Here is a 16,733-nt window from a genome sequence, read left to right as displayed (position 1 = left end):
GCCGGGTGGGCCAGCCAGCTCAGCACCTAGCCAGGGAAACTCTGCAGGGCTGGCAGTCCTGCTGCTCCCGCTGGCACTGAAGACACAAAGGGAAAGATGGGGACGCCTTCCCAGGTGCGCCTCACCCCACCGGTGCCCACAGCTGCCATCCAGCCCAGTGCTTTGCGAGCACACAGTCAATCCACCTTCTTATGGGGCAGCAGGCACCCACTGCTCCGCCTCCCAAGGCCTCTGAGGAGGCTGGTACAGGGCCAGGAAACCCCCAGCCCCGGAGCTGACCTGCCCAGCGGGCGTTCACAGGGATTTCTACAACCCCAGGGGGCACACACCGCCATGCTCCGTGCTGCCTGAATCGGTGCCGTGTCTGCAGGCAGATGGCAATAGGCCAGGCCTTCCAACAGGCAAAGAAATGGGATGGCCAAGCAAAGGACAGACCAGTCTCTAATCGGCTGGATGAGATCTAGCTGAGAACACCAGCTGGGTCACTACTCGTTAGGAGCCTTTCAACGAGATGAAGGACACCCCACTGATTCCCTGGGTGGGGCGGCCTGCTCTGCGTCCATGCTGACCTCACGGCCCCAGCGTGGCAAGAGAAGGACCGGGGCGCAGCAGCTGCTCGCTTCCACGGGAGACATAAAAGCGAGCCCCCAGTAACTACCGAACGTGGCGGCAGTTTTCATGGACCTGGCTGTCCCATCCCAGTTCCATTCTGTCCGCTTGCCGTTTCACTTTGCTACAGTCTTCTCCTTCACTCCCTGTCCTGCCATTACACCACATTGCTGCGCGCTTCCAAATTGCTGCCCCGTTCCACCCCAGAAGTGGCTGCATTTCCAAGCTCCTGCCTGAAGGTTTTGCACAGACACAGGCCTGCTACTTCCAGGTCAACCTTTATGGGGCAGAAATAATTTCTGGCATCTGGAAACAAGCCAGCCCACCTGGCTCCTAGCTCAAGGAGTTCCAAGGTGGCCGCACTGGTGATATGCTACCCCGACTCTCTCTAACTAACAGTGAATAATCTTTACTCCGCTCCTGGGGACAGAGGAAAATAAAAACAAATAAACAACCCAGCATAAAAGGCCCTAGGGCCGCACGATGTATTTAAATGTTTGATGGGGAACCCACTGAAAGACAAGAGCCCATAAAGTGGAAGCGGGACAATAAAGAACGGGGAAAATTACAGCTCAGGGGCGGGTTTGTGGGTTTCCAATCGCGTCTCCCTTTTCAAAGGGCTGATTGGTATTTGTGGTGGCCGAGCGGCTGCTGTGATGAAGGAGCCAGTGGAAGCACGTGAGAAGGGCAGGTCGCTTGATCTATCTGCAGAGCGCACCCATTATTCAGCGGAAGGACGGTGCACAAGGGAGTATCGATCAGCCCTGCACCGGAGACATTCCCATAATCCCTCGAATGAATCACTGCCATGCCGGGCTCAGCGCAGCAGCAGGCAGCCACGAGGACACCCCGGGCAGTGCAGAGAAAGGGGTCATGCCACCGCTTCAATGCTAGAGACTTTGGCCTTACGGCAACCTGCTCCCCATCCCTTGCCTTAGAAACTCACCCGCTGGCCTGACTCCCGTGTCACCTCCCTCTTCTCCCACTCCTCTGCCTGCTCCAGGTGCAAGAGGGTGCCCCACCTCTGCCCTGACCAGATGTCGCTGAGATTTGAAAAGCGGGGATAAAAATAGCGTGGGTTTAACTCAGGCTGCATGTGCGTCTCTGGTATTGCCACGCACACGTTTCCGTTATACGGTTGTGGGCAACTTTTTGCCCGTGCAGTTTAACCAGTCTGGTCTAACGCAATTGTAGTAACTCCAGTAGGAATTTGGGGTTTTCCAGTATGACTTGTCATGGCAACCGCCTCCTTTTTGCCAGCCGGCAGTGCAGCAAGACACCGTACGCATCCGTCTCTCTGCTCGTCAGGCTAATCATAGAGCACTGAGCCCTCGCAATCACCGAAATACTCACCAGCCCTAAATTACTGTTATGTCCTGGCAGTCTTTAGTGCAGTCGATACAGACCAGGCCTGAATGGGGCAGCAGAGTCATTGCTACAGTAAATCTACCGCACTCGGCCACTGAGCTAGCCTGGCTTGCAGAAGATTGCTAATAAAGAGCTTAGCCTGGGGGGAGGGAAGGAGGCAGAGGAGTTTATTACTTCTCCCAACCTTGATGCCTGAACCAGATGCTCTGTTTGTTTCCCCCAAGATGCACCAGTCACCTAGCAAAGAACTGATGCCGCGGTTGTGCAGACACATACCAGCTACAGAAAGAGGCTCGGGGAATGTTTCGGCGATACAAGAACCCCAGCCAAATGTTGGAGAACCTATCGCCAGCCAAGAAATTCATAGCTGCACTTCCACGAACAACCTGAACTCCCACCCACATCAGACAGCTACGATGCTCCTGGAGGGTTGGTTCTAGAAGCCACCACACAGTGGGGTTTCTGGATCCTTGCAGGAAGGGACCTGGGTATTCAGTTAGTCTCGTGTGATACCCAGTCTACATCAAGAGATGAAGGGAAGGTCATCTGGGGCTTTTACAATTGCAATACATAGGGGTGAAGGAGGCAGGTGGCGTTATGGAGTCAGAGTAAGGCTGTTTGTGGAAATTTACAATGCATGAATGCCTCTAATTATTAGCAATTTGCCAATAAGGCTTTTTGTTGCAATAAAGTATGTGAATTTACATGATCTTGAAGGTTTCGGTCTAGGAATTGCCTCCGTTTTTTAAACGGATCTCGTTGGTTACAAAGAAGTACAGCTCCCGCCACTCTGGGGCAGAATGATGTCAGTTCTGACGAGTATCTAATTTATAATGAGATTACAACCCAGATTAACCAGGCATTTTAGGGGGGAGAGGGGGATAAGACTCAGTCACTTTTGAAATATCTCCCCCATAATAAGTGGCAGCTGCAGCCCCAAAGAGCTTACAGTGGGAGACAAGAAACAGCAGGTGGAGATGGAAAGTCTAGAAGCTGGGAGAGGCCTGGGCGACAAAAATCAGGAAGCATTAGCCGTGAGTAGCTGTGTGCAATCACTAAACTTTGAGGAAGTTGGGTGCAGTGAGCATGGAGATCCACAGCTAGCTCCAGCGTGGACTATGAAGTCACCAAGGTTGCTCCGTAATATTATAGCACGTGCCAACAGAGCAGGGAAAGGGAGAAGATGCTCAGGGGATGACCCACTTGGGGGTCTGGTCATTACTGCACCGGATCTGCCAGCAACAGAAGGGTTACAAATTCTGGCCAACTGGATGCGGGTATTGAGGCGTTGAAAAAACAGCCTTTGCGAGGGGGTAGTCTCGGGCGTGGCGCCTCAAAGGACAGGAGTAGGAAGGAAGGGAAGGAAGGGTGGGAGCCTCTGATTCTTTGGAAGGCAAGTGGAAGGTGGCTTATGAACCTCGAATCAGCATAAAACAGACCCGCGGCTCATGCACCCTAGTCTCTCCAAGGATTGGCTAGAGGCTATTTTTAACAGGGGGGTGGGGGGAGCCAGACTCAGCTGCTAGTCTCTAGTCTCAGTGATTGAAGGCAGCAATTTGTGAAGTCACTCCCCACCCCCATTTCGGGTCAGAGCTACTTTCCTGAACCACTCCTCTCAGCAAAGTCACCATGAAGAATGAGGGTCTCTTTTAAATGGGCAACTAACTTGCTGGCCAGTTAGGACTCCAGGAGGCGGGGGCGCTGGGGTCAGAACACGAGACAACCTACCAAATAGGAGGAAAATTAAATGGCACTGTAACTCTGTAAACGCTCCCAAGTTGAGGATTATAGATTATAGCTATCAGTTATTTGCATATCAGAATTTTAAGCAGCCAGCCACCTCCAGCGAACAAGGTCATTTCAAAGATAAAAATATTCCTTCTCCCCTGCCTTTCATGTTCAGTTGGCATGTCACACAGCCCGTGCGAGAGATTACGAAGGAGACGGGCGAAGGGGTCCCCCCCAATGCACAGGGAACTCGACGGCCCAATGCCAGGTGTTCCATCGGCCCAGGGAAGGAGGCCAGGAGCGGGGTATCCGATCTGCTTCCGGGTTAGAGAGATTAAACAGTTGTGCACACACCAGAAAGGAGGCTGGTGGAGAAGAGGGGGAGAAATGAAAATGGGGGCATGGGAGAGGATGACTGCCTAGACGCAGAGGAATGAAGAACCAGGAAGATCTGGGGTCACTGATGAGCCCCAGTCCCCCTCGAGTCATAGGAAACTGACCAGATGGAGCAGGCCCACCTGAGTCAAAAGGATGGTCCCAACAAGAAGAAAAAAATCAGCACCCCGGCCAGCCAGTATAAAGAGTGTGTGTGTTGGGAAAGGGAACTACACCCTTCCCCACCCAACAGAAGGAAGGCCAGCAAGAAACGGACCAGTCGGTTCATGTGAAGAAGGGAATATATGGGTCAGATCCTGTGAGGTCTCAGTGGGGGACTTCTATAGACTTCAATGGCAGCTCCACCAGGTCAGGTCCCTGGCTTCCCCTCTGCTGGCAGCTGCGCTGCTTTATAAACAAACACCAGTGGATACACAGAAGCAGGTGGCAGGGGAGAAGCTAAAGGGACAGGAGCAAGCAAATAAAAATAATAAAAAAAAGAACTGTTAACCCTGGCCGGGCTGGGAACAATTGTACTCTGCGTGCCAGAACCAGGAAGTGAAACTGACCCGTCTGGTTTCAAGTGTGGAGCAAAGAGACACAGGGGAAACAGCACAAACACCAAACAGGGAGAAGCATGCTGGGTGTTTCAAATGACTTCAAACGGAGTGATCCAATGCACGAACACAGCCCCGTCAAATGGAATCTCGGGGTCCCTCGAATAGCAGTGGGGGAAAATCCACCCTTATCAGGCTAGGAGCACAGACTTGCCCATTTTTGCAATTCGATCACCATGTCTTGTGAGAGGTAAGGTGTTACTTGTCTCCAAGGGCCAGCACTTTAAGTCCATCCCTCGTCTAGAAAACGTGCACCAATCTGGCCATCCACGTTCAGGAAAGAGGAATTCAGACTGGAACAGGAGCAGAGAAGGGCAGAGAAGAACTGCTAGGGTGATCAGGGGAATGGAGAGCGGCTCTCATAGGAGGAGACGCTGCACTGTAAAAACACCCCGCAGCAGCGAGTCTCAGAGCTAGACTCGGGTTTGTGGGGCTCATGCTACAGCACTAAAAATAGCTGGACAGATGTTCCCACAAGGGCTGGAGGTTGGGCTCTGAGACCCCCCCTCCCGCCGGTCTTCAGAGCAGTCGCAGGAACATCTACACAGCTATTTTTAGTGCTACAGCGCAAGCCTGAGTCTCCAGACCCGAGCTCTGAGACTCGTTGCTGCAGGTGTTTGGAGGGAGCTAGGCTTGTTTAGCCTAGGAAAATGCAGGCTGAAAGGGGATCTGATTGCACTGGGTAAACACCAGGGAGAGAGAACAGCTCTTGATGCTAATGGTCAGTGTTGGCATAAGAACAAATGGGGGTAAACTGGCTGTGCATAAATTTAGGCTGGAGATGAGAAGGGTTCTAACCACCAGAAGAGTGAGCTTCTGGAACCGTCTCCCACATAAACCCACCGAGGTTGATGATGGCGTTTGATCAGTTTATGAATGGGATTATATGATGGGTTTGTCTGCAATAGCAGAACTGGACACAGAAGTGCCCGGCCCAGGAGGTCCCTTCAACGCCTATGTCTCTGGCAATCGCAGCTTTCATTTAAAAGAAAGGGCAAGTTTCCAGAGCCCATGGTTTCCTAGAAAAGCTTGAAAATGTCACTCAAGCACACCCTAAAGGAGCAAAGCACAGAAGGGAGATCAAAGGAATCCCATTTAAAAAAAAAACAAATCCTGATTTTAAAGCCCATCTCATGATTTTATGAGGCCCAACTCATCTTTAAATGCTCGGGGGTGGTGACACTGATCATGCCTTCGCTTGTCTGTATATTGCCTAAGACAACTTGGGTGTTGCTGCAACGTCCATCGTGAATTCCTGTTAATGAGGGGGAAACTTTACATAGAAATGGGGGGAGGAGGAGCGAGAGAGAAAGGGCACGCAGATGGTGTTTCATGCTTCCTCTCTGTAACCTAAAGAAGGGCTCCGATTGAAGTCCTGAGTCTGAACTGTCCTGGACACTGGGAAAGATCTGCTCTATGATCCAAAGTGTGCGTGTGCGTCTCTCTCTCTCTCTCTCAGCTGGACATGCACTCCTGTGGCATGTGCCAGTTAAATAACCAGATGTCCACACCTCTGCATCCCTAGCAAGACTGGCCCAGGCAGAACGGGTGTGTGGCCAGTTTGACAGGTGCCATTGCCTGCCCATGCAGGAAATCCAGCTAAGAGTATGGGCTCTAAGATGAAGGCTCTCTGCCTGCCGGAAGTCCTGGGGGCTGGTTAGAGGGGACAGGATGGGGCTGTCACCTGGTCTGCTAAGCCACTCCTTAAGCCAACAGGGGTGGGAGGAGGAGCACCCTCAGATGGCAGCAACTGTCTAGCCAGCCTAGGGACGAGAGCGGAGACACTCCCAACGAGAGGTCGCAGCAGTGTCAAGATATCTTTTCTCCACAAGCACCATCAGTGGCCAATAACCGTGCAGTCTGCGGCACAGACTGGGCCCTTTTCCTCACCCAGGGGGCCCATCTCAGCATCCACACGTAGGAATTCACAAGGCGGCCTCTGCTTAAAACCTGGACGCCTTGTTAGCCAGCGGCTTGTGCCCAGAGCAAAATGGAAACCATTTCTGTAGGCCCTATAAAACGCATTACTTTTTTTTTTAAAGTGACACAAGCCACAAACTGGTCTGTGTAAAACAATCCTGTTAATAGACACCCCGGGAAGCCCCTGGAGAACCTACGCTCAGTCAAATTCAGCAATTCGGAGTCACCCAACGGCATCTCCTTTCAAGGAGTCATTCCATTACACGCTCTCCTTCAAAATAAATCTACACGCCTGCCGTGCACCAGGACTTCGCCGCGCAGGCAACGTCTCCTCTGTCTCCAAAAGACATCTGAGAGGTCACTAACTGTGGCACAATGGGGAGTGACCGACCCTCCCTGCCTGCCCCCTTTGTGACAATCCCAGAGGATAAGTGATGCGGCTACAGTGACTGCCCGGGGTGCAGTTCACCCAGGCAAAGCGGCAATAAAGAGAGATGCTCCCCCCCGGCCCCAAGTCCCACAATTCCCAAAGGAAGTTCACGCCAAGCAGATTAGAAGCGAGATCCAGTGAGGCCCAAACAAAGGCGCCTGGGAGCACAACCGCTCCCCCCTCCTTCCCCCCTGTCCTCCACACTGCATCTTCACAGCTGCCATTGCTGACACATGGCGGATCCTGCCAGATAAAAAGAAAATTCAGGCTGCTCAAAGTTTCCCTTTTTGCCAGTTCTATTCCTGATAAGTGCAGTGCCTGCACAGAGGCTGATAGACGGCCTATCGTGGCGGTTAGTGCAAAAGGAACACCCTATCGCTCCAGCATCGCCGGACTGCCATCAACTCCCAGCCACACAGAAATTAATATCACTCCAATTACCAGAATAGAGATGGGCTGGGAGAAGGCGATAATAAAATCTCTTTTACATAAAGAATGCAAATAACTAACTCCGGCGAGGGTGGGGGAGGGAGAAGAAAAAAAAAAATGGCACAACTTTGCACGCCCACCTTCAGCCGATTGAAATGCTAAATGCAGGGACAGATGGGGTGGCTCAGAGCCTGATCTATTTCACTGCTGCTTCTGCCTCTGAGAAGGCTGGAGGATGACAGCGGCAGGGATGCTGGGGCCAAGTTTGGAGCTCTCTCTCCCCCCCTCTCCCTTTTAGATCAGTTTTCACATAGTGTAATTAGGGACATAGAATAGAAGAGATTTCTGGGGTTCATTGCGTTCATCCCATGCCAGCACAGGCAGCCCCATCATATGGCGCATCATTGTCCCCCCAGCGTAAAAATAACCAGCACTCTAGCCTCTAACTGCAAGTACACACACGGCTCTGCACCCCAAATTCTGCCAACAAGCCTGGGTGCTCTGCTCAGGGGCTCATGAGCAACCCTACAAAAACAAACCCAAGGTGAGCAGCTCAGGACCAGCCAGTGACCTCGTTGCAACATGGCATTCCCAGGATGGCACCCGTGGGTAACCCTGCAACCAGCCGCCAGTTTGCACAGGGCACGTGGTGGAGGAAAACAACAAGGGAGGTTTGACCTTCCGGCTTCCTAGGGGCTGCAGAGCAGCGAGACAAAGCTACTTCGGTTATTGTGGAAAAGACTGCAACGATAGCCCGCTTGAATTACGCATCCAGCCCCTTAATTGTCTCCCCTGGCACTGCCGACTGCTGGGATGTGGGCAGAGCAGGAATACCTCACTCTTTATTCCGTGGCTGGGAGGTGTCCCAATCATTCTCTTTCCCCCTGGTCCTTCTGCCAATCTCTTGCCCACCCCGCACAGTTCAGTCCCGCTCCGGGACCAGTGAGCCAGAGGAGAGCAGACACGGGCGTTAGGAAGGGGCGCAAGGGCCTGGCTGGAAAACAGCGCCGCAAACGGGAGAGGCAGAGATGCCTGGGCTGCGGCCGCTTATTAGCAATTAGGCTGATGAGGGTTAGAGGTCGGAAAGAAAGAACACATCCTGTCAGCTCTCCTCTGCCTCCCTCAGTGGTCACTAGGGCAAAGGGCCGGGGTGGGAGGGAGTAGATAAAGAGGAGATTGGGGAGGCGGAAGCCACACAGATACCTTCCGTTGCTGCCACTGCATCCAGGAAGGGCCAGGGATATCAAGTGGAGCACATTTCCCTTCCTCGATGAGTTTAAACGTGGGGAGGGGAACACGGGCAGTATCAGCAGCCAACAGCAGAGAGAGATTCAGGCCGGGAAGGAGGTGGGTTAACTACCCTGCCCCAGCCCAGGGACAGGCGCCGAGCGCTACCAGGCCCTTCCCAGCCCCAGCGGCCACGGCCCCCAGAAGGAAGGTGGCGGGACCGACCCGCAGACCTGCCACAGCTCCCCCACTCGCACAGGCCTTCACGTCACACCGAGAGACCGCGTCTGCCTCCTGGGAGGCACAGGCAGGACTAGCCCTGGCATTGGGCTTGCTCAGCGCCACCGGGGAACAGGGCCTGAACCCAACGGTTATTTCACCAGCTGAGGCAAAGCTGCCGGCTGTGGGGTCACGGGAGCTGCCCACGCGCCCTGGCACTCGGCGCGTCCCAGGCTGCTTCGATAGCAGAGCCCAGACAATCTGTCCAACAGGCCTCCCGGCAGCCAGGTAGCCCTAAGCCGTGTGCCAGGGGCCGTTCCTTCATCCGGTGGCGCTTAGGGAAGGGAGGAAGGGCCAGATGGGCAGAGCCACAGAGCCGAGCAATTCACAGGCCCTTCTCCCCAGGGGCCCAGGGATTCAGAGTCAAACCGAGAGCAATCGAGCCTCAGGGTCGCTGCTTCCCATCATGTGATGAGGGCTTGAGCCGAGAGGGGAGGGAACCCAGGTCTCCTGGTTTAAAAAACAAATGCTAACTTCTCTCTTTCTGGAGCGGTGTCCTCCCGTTCTCCCCCCTCCACTGCTCCTGTAGATAGCAGGGTGCTACCACTGCCAGGCGCGGCCACGTTCAGCCGGCACAGACACACCGGGGAGTATAAGGAAGACCTAAGTCCATGCTTGGAGCATATTCACCTACAAAGAGGAGGGTCCAATGGTTAGGTTACGAGCCCCGGACTTGGGACACCAGGACCCTTTCCTTCAATGGCTGAACTACCACCACACCCCCACCCACATGCCGCCCGGTCTTCCAAAGCTGCAGTACCCCCTCCTTCCATGGGGGAGAGCAAAGACACGCTCCCCCCCCCCCCCCCCGCCCATTGCAAGGAGGAGCCACATATACACACTGCACGTCTGCTAACGTTTCAGGCCTATGGCAATCCTCACCCAGATCTGGGGTGGGACCTTCCGCCTGGGCACCATGTCCAAACGTTGCAGAGCCAAGACTCTAAGCTCCTTGGGAAAAGCCTTTAGGTTTCTAGATACCGCAGCGATAGGCACGCCAAGGGCTCAGATAGTGTGCACAGCACTGTACAGTCTGGCAGCCGCCAGGCAAAGACATTCAGACTCAAAACACCCAGATGACAAGACAGGAAGACGGCGATATATGGCTATAGACACTTCTTGGGGTTTTGATAACATCACTAACCACTCGAGCTCTCTTCTTGTGGTTGCCATGATGTTATCAAAGCCCCACTGTGACTGTGTAGGAATGTAGACCAATGGCCAGAGCTGGTGCTGCAAATCCAATCACGCCGCAGGCAGCCCTGGATTTTATTTTATTTTTTTTCCAGAGGAAGGGACAAACGTTATCCCTGAACCACCTTGCCAAGGATGCAATGCTGTATATGGACCACTCCTCCTTCCTGACACACACATGCTACCCAGCTCTCACCCTGAAGCATGGGGATTCAAGCATCTTCAGCATGATATTAGCAGGCAAATATAACCCCAGCACTACATCAGTACAAACAACACACAATTAAAAGCTATTCAAGTCCTTTTAAAAGGAATCCAGCTGCAGCATTGGTCCCTGCTCTCCTGCAACAGGGAGTTCCACAGGTTGTCTGCAGTCTACATCTAGTCTTATCTCCCTTTATTAGTGGTAAATGTACTGTCCTTCACCACTTCAAGAGATCCCATACTCTTCTGTTAAGGGACAGGTCAAGGGGAGGACCTGCATCCCCTCTAGCGCTTTCCTGTCTCTTGCCTAAATCCTGAGGTTTGCAATATTCAGTTACACACAAGTCTGACCAGACCCTGATCATCTTTGTCACCCTGCTCTGGGCGTCTTTCAGAATCAGCGGCACCTGTTTGGGGGCTGGAGGCAACAAAGCCCGCACACCACACGGCAGAGGAGTTGAAGGGACAGATCTGGGGAGTGATTGCAGCTCATGGTTCAATCCTGGGATTTGACAGCCTTCCTTTGTTCTCTAGCCTGCATTATACGGCTCACACTATATGAGCACAACGGTCCTGTCTGGCCTTGGAAAGCATGAAATACACGGGGAACAGATGTGGCATTCAGAGTCCAACCCTCTCCCCTCCTTCAGACGCAGGAAGTTTGATGGCGCTCAGCTCCACAGCCTCCCTTGACTACAATGGCGAAAGACACCACTGATGCTGCATTTCTCTCAGTGCCTGTGTTTCTCCCACTTTTTGGGTCACACGTTCCTGTTGTTTGCAACTTGCCCCGCCTGTTACTAAATCCGGGGAGAGGAGATGGTTTGGGTTTTCCCCCAGGGTAACGTAACTCAGGTTTCTGTTCTGACTTCAGGAGACTGCTCACTGCTCCCCCCTCCTCTGCAGCTCTCACACCAGCGTCACTGTGTGGTGAACGGACCTCCTGAGACGTTAGCGCCCGTTCTTCTCAAAAGGTCACTTGCTGGCCTACCTGCTCCCAGCCACCTCCATGGAGCCTTTTGAAAGGCAAACGGCCCGGGAAGACACCGACATTCGTATCTGACTGGTCAGACGTGACCAGCCGACTAAGAAAGAGCCCAGAGACAACGAGCGGCAAGAGAGAAAGTCCACACCGTCATGAACCAGGCAGTCCAGGATGGCTGCTGCTTCCATCCCGGGTCGAGCCATGGCATTTGTCAGCGGGAGGACAGCAGAAGCCATGCTTCTCAGAGAGCACAGAGACAGAAGCCATGTCTGGCTTGAGGGACACGCTGCTGAGCCCTCCCTCCTTCAGGATGCAGGGGGTCCCAGCGAGGCTCAGGACGGGATGGAGGACACCTTTTGGGAAGCGGGGGATTTACCTGGCCCATTCCACAGGTTCAGTTCCGGCGGGTTTTCTCCAGGCTCCTGCTTTTTTGACTCCTTCGGACTTTCCACGGCTTCTTTGGACTCTGCTTCTGGAATGGAAGAAACGGCCCATTACCGCGCTTGCCTTGTACTTAAATTGGAAGCTCCTGGGGGCAGGGACGGTCTTTTTCTTCTGCATTTGTAAAGCACCCAGCACCTGACCCACAGCTGACTCTCCGAGGCATTAAGATACTATGAATGCTAATAAAACACACAGACAGGAACCCCAATCTTTCCTGCCTCCTCTAAAGGTGCTCCCCCAGTGCAAGCGAGCAGGGCAGAGCCTTTCCATCCAGGACTCTTGGGTTCCGACCTGGCTTAGCGACAAGCGAGCAGCAGTCATCTCGACACCCCCCTCGAGCGAGTACTAGTCCACACCCAACACCATCGCTGTGCACATTAACACGGCTGGTAGCTCCTGCTGCGGGCACAACCAACCACCTGAACAGAAGGTCAAGACTGAGGGGCACTGAGTCACGGCAGGGCAGCCACCACTGACGTAACCACACGCTGGCGTATTTGGAAAGCTAAATGGGGACTCCAGACTAGACCACGATGGCACGCCGTACGCAGGTCAGAGGAGTACTGGGGTGAGCAGGGGCCTGGGAGATAGTGTTAGAATAACAAGGGGGGACTGGGCAACGGCGAGCGGGGCAGTCAGGACTGAGGTGCACTGGCAGACCTGATGTGAAAGGGCCTGGAATGAAATCATGTATTATCCACCCCTGCAAGGGAACTTCAGCGTAGATCCAGAGAAAGGCGTTACCAAGGTGGGAGAAAGTGAGAAGGGATGTGCGTGGGGGGAGGTGGAGGGTGTTGGAGTTGGCATTTGTAGATTTAAGAGCCACTCGGGGCACATTTTTAGAATACCACTGGCAAAATATGCTCCCACAACGGGGATTAGCTGCACACACACAACCAGCGAGATACTGCCCGCCGCTGCAGCTGTGCAAAGGCACAGGACCGACACCTGACCCTCGGTCTCCCGCCGTCTGCCCCAAACAGAAGTGGTGTTGCATGGGGCCCTAAGTGGGCGGGAGCACAGCGTTCAGCTCAAGGAGAAGTATTGGCTTACACGCCGGTGTTTGTAAATTACAAGTCCACCCTCCTCACTCCAGAGGAAAATTCAGGCACGCAACACACGCGCACACAGAAAGCAGAGAATTTCACTTTCCCCCAGCGAGCAAACCCACAGCGGGTGAACCATTTGGATGGATGGCTGTGCAAATTTCAGATGCTTCCCCCCTGAGTTCCCAGAGTAGGATTTGCCAGTTCTCCCTCACTATGGACTTGGAGGTTCTCATCATCATTCAAAACCCTGAAAGATCCTGTACCTCGGTCACCGTGGAAAGGAACCTCTTGGCCTTTCCTTCCCACCAAGGGCCCCAGGTCAGGGAGTCTGTTGAAACACAGCTCCCAGCGTGCTCAGTCTGTGGCGCACACATAACAACTTGATAACAATTATTTTCTCCATTAACTGCTGTTAAAGATGCTGCCGATAAGCCTATCTGCATATGACAGTGCGACAGATTAGTGCCCAAAGTGCATGTTTGTCTTCACATCCAGGGCGGATAACCATTGCAAAGCCCAAATCGATAGGCGCCATAAAGAACGCCCCGGGTGACGTCACCGGCATTGGCGATATTAATACAGGTGATAAGCGGGATGATTAACATCAAATAAATCAATCACTGGGTATAAAAGTCCTATTATTTTTGGCTATAAATCAAAGTGCCTGGCATATTGATTTTTATCCATCTCGCTGAAAGCTTTCGCAGCCGTTATTGCCGCTCGGCGTTATCTGCACTATCACCTTTTTATCAAAGCAGCCTAGTGCCAGGTGCAGCTCTCCGGCTGCGTTTCCAGCCCCCCAACCTCGGGACTGCATTGAGCTCCCAAATCAGATAAAGAGCCACTGGCTTCCTTTGTCAGCCCAGCCCAGCGGGGAGCAAAGTCTGCCAGCAACAAACCACTTGGCCTCAAACGAGCCTCCTTCAAACCTCCCCCCTGCCCCACCCCACCCCAGACCACCTCAATAGTCCTCGTGCTCAGGGGATGACCCATGGCCACATTCACTGGGGAGGGGTAGGGGAGATACAGAGGGTCATGGACAAGAATCCTCTGGCTTGGAGCAGCTCATGCACTCCTGCTCTAGCTGCCCCTTATCGACAAAGATTATCGGGCGATTAGCATTCTGCTCCCTTTACCCAGGACCTCCTCCCCCTGGGAGATTTCCTTCCCTTTATCTAGGGGGCAAATGCTCCCATAAAAGAGCTCCGTTTTATTGACTGCCAAGTAAAAGGCCAGAATCTTCCAGCGGGATCGATCTCCAGAAACCTTTGCTATCGTGGGAGGTCTTGGACTTTGACGGAGGGTAGGTTCTTGCAAGGAAATAATACCAGGAGCCGACGATTGTGAAATCTGACTACCGGAGCCACCTGGTGGGGTCTGGCACAGGAAGGGGTGCCCCTATGATCCATCCTGTTCATGGGACGAGAGGGGTGTCAGCTCCAGGCAGGGAAAGGAAACAAACCTTTTCCAAAACGTGCATCAGCTGCAAGCGTCTCAGCTGAGCGTGACTGGGTTTATTAATATCACTTGGCCATTTATCTCAAAGGGCACCGCAAATATTAACACTTCATGTGCGCCCCCCCCCCCGCCTTCCCCAGACGGAGTGAAAGGCTATCTAGGAACGCTTCACCCGGCACTAAAATCCCATCACCTCCCAAGATGGGCCCGGCTTGACAAAGCCCTGGCTGGGATGGTTAGTTGGGGTTGGTCCTGCTTTGAGCAGGGGGTTGGACTAAGTGACCTCCTGCGCTCCCTTCCAACCCTCATCTTCTAGGAATCTATGGGGCGCAATACGTCTGCGGGTTAACTGACAACCAAGGATGCTGCACGACTGTTAGGACAGGCAGCTAATGAGAAGGTAACAACCATCCAGCCACTGGATCCAGGCCTAACCAAGGCAGCTTCCTGCAGTGACATCACCATGACACACGTGCAACATCACATACACGTCTTCACCAGGGAGAAAGCCAGCCACCACTGCCCTGCACCATGATCTTCAGCTGCCGCAGGCTGGCTCCAAGAAGCCACTATATAGGTCACTTTGTACCTGCTATCGTAAGAACATAAGAATGGCTGTACAGGGTCAGACCAATGGTCCATCTAGCCCAGTATCCTGTCTTCCAACAGTGGCCAATACCAGGTGCTTCAGAGGGAATGAATGGAACAGGTCATCCTCAAGTGATTCATCCCATCGGCCATTCCTAGCCTCTGGCAAACAGCAATTCCTGCCTATCTTGGCTAATAGCCATCGATAGACCTGTTCTCCATGAACTTATCTAGTTCTTTTTTGAACCCTGTTATAGTCTTGGTCTTCACAACATCCTTTGGCAAGGAGTTCCACAGGTTGACTGCGCGTTGTGTGAAGAAATACTTCCTTTTGTTTGTTTTAAACCGGCTGCCTATTAATTTCATTTGATGACCCCTAGTTCTTGTGTTATGAGCAGTAAAGGACACTTCCTTATTTACTTTCTCCACACCAGTCATGAGTTTATAGACCTCTATTATAACCCCCCTTAGTTGTCTCTTTTCCAAACCGAAAAGTCCCAGTCTAATTAATCTCTCCTCATATGGAAGTTTTTCAACCCCCCTAATCATTTTAGTTGCTCTTTTCTATACCTTTTTCAATTCCAATGTATCTTTTTTTTTCTGCACGCAGTATTCCAGATGTGGGTGTACCAGGGATTTATAGAGGCAATACGATATTTTCTGTCTTATTATCTATCCCTTTCCTCATGATTGCCAACATTCTGTTAGCTTTTTTGGCTGCTGCTGCACATTGAGTGGATGTTTTCAGAGAATGATCCACAGTGACTCCAAGATCTTGAGTGCTAACAGCTAATTTAGACCCCATCATTTTATATGTACAGATAGGAAACAAAGGGTAGGAATAAATGGTCAGTTTTAGGAATGGAGAGAGGTAAATAGTGGTGTCCACCATGGGTGTCTGCTGGGACCAGCACTGTTAAATATATTCATAAATGATCTGGAAAAAGGGTAAACAGTGAGGTGGCAAAATTTGCAGATGATACAAAACTACTCAAGATAGTTAAGTCCAAAGCAGACAGCGAAGAGTTACAAAGGGATCTCACAGAACAGGGTGACTGGGCAACAAAATGGCAGATGAAATTAAATGTTGTATAGCCTCTCTAATCTCCCTGAGCATTTCACAGTCACTCTCCCCATCCTGGCAGTATATCCTTACTGCTGTATTCTTATTATTCAGGCATGGAATTACTATCCATAGAGATTCTATGGCACAGTTTGGTTCATTTAAGGTTTTTATTTCATTTGACTCTGTGCTTTCTTTCACATACAGTGCCACTCCCCCACCAGTACGACCTATTCTGGCCTTCCGATAGATTTTGTACCCTGGTATTACCGTGTCCCGTTGATTATCCTCATGCCACCAAGTTTGCCTATTAGATCAATCCACCAAGTGTAATGCCTGTTATATCAATATCCTCACTTAATACGGGGCACTCAAGTTCACCCATCTAACTATTTAGACTTCTAGCATTTGTATATAAGCACTTAAAAACTTGTCACTTTTTAGCTGTCTGCCATTCTGTGATGGAATGGAATGGGACTCTCTTTCATTTGACTGTTTCTCAGCAGATCCTACCTGTATTTGATCATTCTCTTGCCTCTCCTCCTTACTAGGACATAGAGAATCTCCATTAATAGATCCTCCTCTAAGGGATGTCTCTGTCAAACCACATGCTCCTCCACATCTGGCGGCTTTCCCCCAGGCCTTGGCTGAAAAACTGTTCTACGACCTTTATAATTTTACGGGCCAGCAATCCGGTTCCGTTTTGGTTTCGATGGAGCCCATCCTTCCTGCATAGGTTCCCCGTTTCCCAAAAGGTTCCCCAGTT

General features: G+C 52.2%; 1 protein-coding gene across 2 annotated transcripts in view; it reads right to left on the bottom strand.

Annotated features, from left to right (window-relative positions):
• ZFPM1 (zinc finger protein, FOG family member 1) overlaps nucleotides 1–16,733 on the bottom strand; it is a 112,422-nt gene that overhangs the window by 50,009 nt on the left and 45,680 nt on the right. For both annotated transcript variants that reach the window (XM_067540220.1, XM_067540222.1), the window contains exon 3: nucleotides 11,742–11,837. In XM_067540220.1, the coding sequence (XP_067396321.1) occupies nucleotides 11,742–11,837 (96 nt within the window). The remainder of the gene's footprint in view (nucleotides 1–11,741; nucleotides 11,838–16,733) is intronic.

The sequence above is a fragment of the Emydura macquarii genome, unplaced genomic scaffold (genome assembly GCF_026122565.2).
Source record: "Emydura macquarii macquarii isolate MOO-44397 ecotype Brisbane River unplaced genomic scaffold, CSIRO-AGI_Emac_v2 contig_561, whole genome shotgun sequence".
NCBI lineage: Eukaryota > Metazoa > Chordata > Testudines > Chelidae > Emydura > Emydura macquarii.
The sequence above is the reverse complement of the archived record's forward strand: the minus strand, read 5'-3'. Positions and strand labels throughout refer to the sequence as shown.